Raw genomic sequence first — 7,635 nt, forward strand, 5'->3', positions numbered from 1 at the left:
TTATTTAACATATTAAAAAAAATGTAACGGTTAAATTAAAAATATTATATTTATTCATTATTTAAGTTCTAAGATCAAAGTATCAAAGTTTAATACAATCAAATTCTAATTTCATAAGGTTTAAAATCTAAAATTGTATTTGACCCTTTTAAATAAATTATATATTATATTTTTTTATTTTCTCTTAAAACAATTTGTATGCATAAAAAAATAAAATTAAGGTTATAATTTTAAAAATATATATATTTGATTTTAAAATTTTCAAAATAACATAAAAAGGATGAAATTATCCTTGAAAAATTGACTATTATAATAAAAGGAAAATCTACAATATTTTGTTGAAATCCCTCCCGTTTCAATCAGCCCAGAATTACCTTCCTACTAGATACAACATTATTGCTTTAACATCTGAATTCGCAATAACCATGATACAGAGTGATACGAGAAAATTCGTTTGTGAAAGTGGAAAACAAAAGTTTTTCTTTCCGTTGTAAAAAGATAACAGATATGCAGGTCGACAAAAACAAGTAGCCATTTCGTTTCCACGTAGATATACCAGAATGTTGCAAAACACAAAAAATATAAAAAGACAGATGATGTGGTTAAAATTAATTTAAGAATCAGCGGCACAACACTTAATCATTCTTCAGCTTGAGCTTGGAATCCCATTAAGATTGATTAAATAATTCTAACGTTCAACTGACAAATATGACCACTTAACTCAGATGTGTCTGTCTGTGATGAGAAAAAATAAAATAAATGCCTGAATTGCAGTTAAAAGATAACGAATGCTAAATAAATTATTGAACCGCTGAGGTGTGTGGTCTAAATATAAGTACAAAATCAAAGGATTTTAATTTGTAAACAAAAAGACATGAATTACAATAGCAAAATTACCTGGGAACCTAAAGGTGTGAACTATACACATACCCACCAACCACCACCAGCAATAACTAATCAACCACCATATCAAAACTATCACCATATTCAAGAATTCAAGAATTCTATTCCCTCTCTATACACCAGAAAAAAATAAAAATAAACCCAGGAATTTAACTAAATGAAACAAATGATGGTATTCTTAAAATGATGAAGCTGCTTCTGTCTGGCTTCCTCTGGTGTGGCGGTGTCGTTTTCCATGGTGCCGACCGCTTCCAAAAGTGACTGGATCAAACTTTCTTAGCCTCTCGGCTTCTTGGGAATTGATGACACACTCTGATGGAGGTGTTTTGTATCTGAGTCTGTCGTAGCAGTAGGAGTATGTCATGTGCTTCTTTCTGAAATTCTCCATTTTGATTCTTTGCGCTGGTGTAACACCAGAACCAATGCCTTTTTGATCACTCTCACACTTGGCCACCAGTTCAATCGGATCCACTGCACACCCATGCAGAACAAGGTCAGAGAATTTGGCAACATAGGGTGCATACTTGTAGTTAACCCTGTATTTTCCTCCATTCGTAGCCCAATCAGATGCATCCCATATTGTTGCATACAGTGTCATTGGCTTAGAGGGGAAATCTCCTCCCATAGATTCTGTTCGCCTCACTTCTCTGATAGGAACATTGTCCACATAAAAACTGGACATGGATACACCACACACAATTAAGAAAACCCATTTCTGATATAAGAAAAACATAGTTCAATCAGAAAAACATGGAATCCATACAAGGATATGTCCCATTCAAGTATACTAGTTACCTTGCTTTCTATCTGGTTTTATTCATTCTCAGTAACCAAACCAAGTTACCACAAGAAAAAGGAGAGGTTTTAACAAACCACTTACCCCTTATATTGCACACACACACATTAAGGTAAAAGGAAAAAGAAAACTAGATGAAATGTTTTGATGAAAGTTAAACAGACCAACAGAGAAACTATCAAACAACAGCAAATCCATCAAATTTCTACTTACAAACTGATCGTCAAACTACAGTGTGAGGGGGTGTGGTAAGAAACAAGAATGATGATAAAAGTTACCATAACAAAGTTGTGGACATAATGCAATAAATGACCAAATATGGTATATGTGGGGGTTCAGATAGACACTCACATGATCTGAGAATCAGTCCAGGCAATACTGTACTGATGGAAATCATCTGCAGGATCAAACCAGAGACCATATCTTTCCTCCCTGCCAATATTTGTACTACCATTGCCATAAACATTTGTCTGAATCCTCCAGTTTTTGCCTCTAATGTTTCCCAAGAACTCAAAGTCGATTTCATCATGGTTATTCTGGAACATGTCACCGTTTGACATCTGCAAACAGATAACATGATGAAATAAATTACTTTTCCTATTTTCCGCATAACGTTAAAATCAAAACAAGGATGACGTTTCAGGTTCAAACAAACAAAATTGCACTTTTGCCCAGGAAGAAGTCCTAAATTTTATCTTCAAAAATCCTAAATTTCATTCTCCACTGTTCAGGATGAAAATGGAAACATGTGAACTTTTTATTTTATCACAAAAAACTTACTGGTATTCTTCAAATTCAGAACCTTACTAATAAATCCCTGAGGGCTGTTTGGCTTAGATTTTCGAAAATAAGAAAAACTGCTACTTAAACAAAACGATATTATAAAGACTTGGTGATTGAGGTGAAGGAGAAATTTTTGTAAAAGGGAGAGCTGGTGAAGAAGATGGATGGCTGAGTTTTTAAACAGGAATAAAATCGGCTCATACAAAAAAAAAAAAAGTATCACTTTCATTAATCATAATATTGAGGCAAAATACTCACATAGAAAGCAACCACAACTCCCGCAGTGTAATCAGCAGGCAACTTAATAGAAGCACTAAAGTACCCATGAAGATAAAGATCATGCGACACAAATCCTGAACCTGCAAACACATCACAGAAATGGAAAACCCAAAAAGGTGAAGACTTTAACCACAGAAATCAACAACTCAATAACCCCACATAGATTGACAAAGGTGGCAAGAGAAAAAGAAAAGAAAAGAAAAAGAAAAAGAAAAACCTGTTCTCTCATCCAGTGAAAGATGAACCGATTTGCCATCCCTGTGGATGACCAAGTTACCGTCTCCAAACAAGGGCGCGTAACCTTCATCAAAGGGTATGATGGGGGAGTTTCTGGACGAGGCAGAAACGAAGAGAAAGAGTATGCAATAACAAAAGACTACTAGGAACTCCATGTGAGACCCCTTCATGATTGTGTTTCCTGATAGTGTTCTTTTGAGATATATAAAGAGTGGTGCAAAGAAGGATGACGAAGAAGAAGGAGATGGAAAAAGATGAGAGAGAGAGAGAGGTTTGGAATAATCTCTACAGCTAGAAGCGATAGAGAGAGCAGAAAGAGGCTGATTAGAGAGAAAGACAGAGCCAAAGGAAAGCTTATTTGTATTCGTGAGAGTGTGGAGAGAGTGTTGAGCTGTGTCCGAATGTAGACAAATTTCAGTTCATTTTTTTATTTAATTAAAGTTTGTTTTTTCTTTAAGAAACGTACTGGTATTTAATTGGGGAATATAAATGTATGTGGAAAATGAGAAATACGTTACAATTGTACAACAATCTCTCAGCTGTCTGAGTTATTAGAGGTAGTAGATTATTAGTATAATAATATACTTTTCTCTCTCTTGCATTGTTGTAGTGTAATTTTGTGCTTTGTTTTGGATGAGTACAAAGACTTGTTGACAAAGGCTTCAACACGCGGCTCTGTTGTGTTAAACATATCTAGCAAAATCGAAAATGAATCTGTACAGGGAAACTTGTCCTTCTGCACCTTTTTTATGTTTCACTTTGCTTAAATTAATTAAACGTCACTTACAAACACTATTAAGTTTTTGCTTAGTTTTCTGTTTGAGAAACTTTATACTTCACACTTTTTCATTTAGTACTAATGTATATATTCTACTGTGTATGTTATATTACCACAAAATCATTGTGTCTTTCTTCTATAACTGAGAAATGGCATCATTTTTTAGTAGTATATGTATACTTTTCTTCTTATGCAGAGATATTCTAATGCCCACTTAAGTTAGAGAATAAATAAAGTACATTCAATAATGAATAGTATATTACTTTACCCATTTATACTAGTTGAATTAGGTTTTTATTTGCATGGGTTTAGTTGATAAATTCGTCTAAATTATAATTTATATTTGTTGTTTAACATTATGATAATGATCTTAATTGTTCATCAACATGTCTTAAGATGTTATGGTATTGATACGACCCTATCAATTTGTCCTCGGTAATTAGATATGTATTTATGTGGATGTTGGAACAATGACCCTTTGAACTTAAGTTGCTTTGCAATATCATAGAATTTACAATTTTTGGGAGATACTGAGAGTTGGAACAACAAGGTGTATACATATAAGAAAAAGCGTATGTTTAATATGTTTAATCAATAAGAAAAAGTATTTAATCTTATTAAAAAATAAGATTAAATATGTTTATTTTTTATTTTATACCATTTTAAAAATTTATGTTTCGTTTTTAAATTAAATTATAAAGTATTTGATTCTAACCATTTATGAAATTACATGTAAAGTGTTTTTTTAAGATAAAAGAGAGTTACACATTAAACTATAATATAATATTCGAAGAGGCGATATTTTACAAATCATAAATTGCAAGGAAAGTGTTTTTATATTAGTTCTGAAAAGTATTTGACAAAATACTTTGTAATTTAATTTAAGACAAGTACAATATTTTATAATAATATGGAAAAATATATATTTATTTTTAAAAAATATAAATTTTCAGTAATATACGTGAAATTATATAACATCTCAAAAATATATACATAGTTTTAGGATGTTACAAATTATATCAAATATATATATATATATATATATATATATATATATATATATATATATATATATATATATATATGGTTTATCTTAGTCATAATATAGTTATTATACAAAATAAACTTTTGTAATAAAAAAAAGAGAAGAATAATTTAGATAATTAAAATAATTTACTTTTTTTTGTAAAAATAATTAATGAAATATACATCAAATAGAAACATATAGAGAATGTTGAATTGAGAAGAAAAATCAAATCTCGCTCCATGAGTCATATATTTTAATCTAAAAATAAATATAACATCAATATACAAGTAAGTATTTCTTCTCGTACTATCTTTCTATAAATGGGGTTAAATCTTGTTATAGCAAAAAGATATAATTTACATAGGACGCGTATTGTTGGAAAAAGAAAAAAAAAAAAGAAAAAGTGTTTTATTAGAAAAAAAAAAAACTTTGTATAGTGAGTTTTGAGTTTAAACATCAATAGTATATCCTTTTACTAAATACATTTGTATTTATAATTATTATCATATGATTTCTGATTTTGACGAAGAATATTTTAGAGTATAAATATCTTTATTCCATCTTCTTTTCATATGTATCATATTTTAATTATTAAAGTATTCTTAATTTATTTAATACCCTTGGAGAATGTGACTTGATGCTTTAAAATTTTGAAAATTAGGAAAAGGCTGAAATTTGAAAAGACTTGAAAAATAAGGAGAGAGGTAAAGTGGCAAAAACTATGATAGTAAAAATACAAAAGTACTAAAAAGGAAGAAACTAAGTAGAGGACAGCAGAGACATACGAATGATTATAGGAAAAATAATAATATTTTTTTAAGTCTTTTGCACTAAAAAAGGAGATCCACTTTATACTTTTCATTTTCCTATTTCTTTATAATAATATAATTAAAAAGTTATATTCACGAGGTTAGAAAAGACTTTGGATGAAGGAATACATTAAGATTTACAGGTTGGCTTGTTTGCATTTTTTTTTATTTTAATTAAATATAAAAGTAATGACATTCAACTAAATTTAATTTCTTATTACGTTGCCAATAAAAGAATTCACATATACGATAGATTGAGGTAAAAAGTAATTTAAATGTACATACTTCTTTTAATTCTTTGAGACCTTTTAAAGATAAAATTAAATTAATTCATAATCTAAAATAAATAATAATTTGTATAATTAATTATTTTATTGAAACTTAAGTTGAAAAAAAATCGTATTTAAATATAAAACTGAAATCAAATTAAATGAATATTTAGTGATTGAATTTAGATAAGTTATATAATTTCTGTTATATAAAACTATTATTTATATAATAGTCACTAAACAATATTATTAAATGTTTTGCAATAAAAATTGTCAAATGCATAAATATATAAATTTACTGCAATAATTATCGTATTTATAAGTTTAAATGTGTTATATTTACATATATAATATAATATAATTAGAAACGATAATACAAATTTATTATAACATTTTGATAAATATAAATATTATACAAGATATAGTTAAATAATGAATCAATCTTTAAAAAATTTATTTATATATATTAAGAACTAATTTATTTAAAATATAATACTATATTTTAACATGGTGAGAGATTTGCTTTAATTATTTCAACTTTCAAATAAAAATAGTTGGTTGAAAAAATAAATTCAAAAAATTAAATTTTTTTTTAAAAGAATTTGCAGGTACTTTTTTTATTAATATATCTGGAAAAAAAAAAACTAATAAAAAAGGAAGTGATAGTAGTGTTGGGAGCGTGAGACAGTTGAATTAAAAGTAAAAAGACATTAATGGGCATGGCAAATGCGTGAATAAGGATCAAAGGCAGGGTTTTAAAAAGAGGAATGAGAATTGCGTGGGCCAGCGTTCAAAATTCGGCGCCTTATTTTGACACTCCCATCCAATCAAAACGCATCATTCATTGAACAATAAACAATAATTTTAATATTTATTATAATGGTAGTTTCAATTAAATATTTTTAGTAGTAAAATTGCCGTCAATTCAATAAAACTGAATTCTTGGTAAATTAATTAATAAAGCAATCAAAACGCGTCATTATTGGATAATAACAGTAATTTTAGCTTTTATTATAATAGTGATTTCAATTAAATATTTTTAGTAGTAAAATTGTTGTCAATTCAATAAAACTGAATTCTTGATAAATTAATTAATAAAGCATTGATTATCCTTTAATTAGTTGGACCTTGTTCTCATTAACCCTTCACGGAATTTGTAAACACCATACACAGGGATTCTAAAGATATTAGTTTAACATATATAAATATTATTATTTTTAATTATATTTAGAGATTGGTATGAAAATAAAAGTAAATTTAATTTAAAGAAAAAAAAGTATAGTAGCATTATTAAGAGGTTAATAATAAGTAAGATGGTGCAATGATGTGGAAGTTTGTTGAAGGTGCTTGACAGCTGAGATACATAGTGTGAAATAGCCGTTACCTTGAGTGGACCCCACCCTTCACTCATCAACTCAACACACTTGTATTTCAGTTCCCACAATCCAAGCTTCTTTCCCGTCACTCACGGACTCTCACCGAGCCTCTTTCTTCTTAACGTGCCTCCTCGCAAACCGCACCCAATCACCCTTCACATTTCATGCAAATATTTTATTATTTTTATTTTTTAATTGGTTTATTATTGTTATTATAACTCTAAACTGTCCTACTAATTTCCTATTAGGATTAATAAAAGTTTTCCTTTCTTTTCCGTTGGGAAAGGAACTGCAATCCAACCGTGTCACTATTTTCTACTGTGCCTGCGCATTTTAGAGCAAGGAAAGACAGAGTCTCTAACGTGCACGGGAAGCGAA

The 7,635-nt window shown here is 29.0% G+C and overlaps 1 protein-coding gene across 1 annotated transcript; it reads right to left on the reverse strand.

The window, feature by feature from the left end:
* Nucleotides 1–779: 779 nt before the first annotated feature.
* On the reverse strand, nucleotides 780–3,343 carry LOC106769104 (probable xyloglucan endotransglucosylase/hydrolase protein 28). The gene is made up of 4 exons (XM_014654584.2): nucleotides 2,979–3,343; nucleotides 2,741–2,841; nucleotides 2,051–2,259; nucleotides 780–1,577 (listed from the first exon to the last, which is right to left on the reverse strand). The coding sequence occupies exons 1-4, from the start codon at nucleotides 3,166–3,168 to the stop codon at nucleotides 1,082–1,084; spliced, it is 996 nt and encodes a 331-aa protein (XP_014510070.1). The 5' UTR covers nucleotides 3,169–3,343; the 3' UTR covers nucleotides 780–1,081.
* Between the last annotated feature and the right edge of the window lie 4,292 nt (nucleotides 3,344–7,635).

The sequence above is a fragment of the Vigna radiata genome, chromosome 7 (assembly GCF_000741045.1).
Source record: "Vigna radiata var. radiata cultivar VC1973A chromosome 7, Vradiata_ver6, whole genome shotgun sequence".
NCBI classification, from domain to species: Eukaryota; Viridiplantae; Streptophyta; class Magnoliopsida; order Fabales; family Fabaceae; genus Vigna; species Vigna radiata.

Excerpts from the sequence above, each read along its gene's own strand:
- LOC106769104 (XM_014654584.2), bottom strand. The coding sequence starts at position 3,168 with ATGAAGGGGTCTCACATGGAGTTCCTAGTAGTCTTTTGTTATTGCATA. Across the intron at positions 2,842-2,978 it reads TTCACTGGATGAGAGAACAG|GTTCAGGATTTGTGTCGCAT; the intron begins GTTTTTCTTTTT and ends ATGTGTTTGCAG. Across the intron at positions 2,260-2,740 it reads GAGTTGTGGTTGCTTTCTAT|ATGTCAAACGGTGACATGTT; the intron begins GTGAGTATTTTG and ends ATCTGTTTGCAG.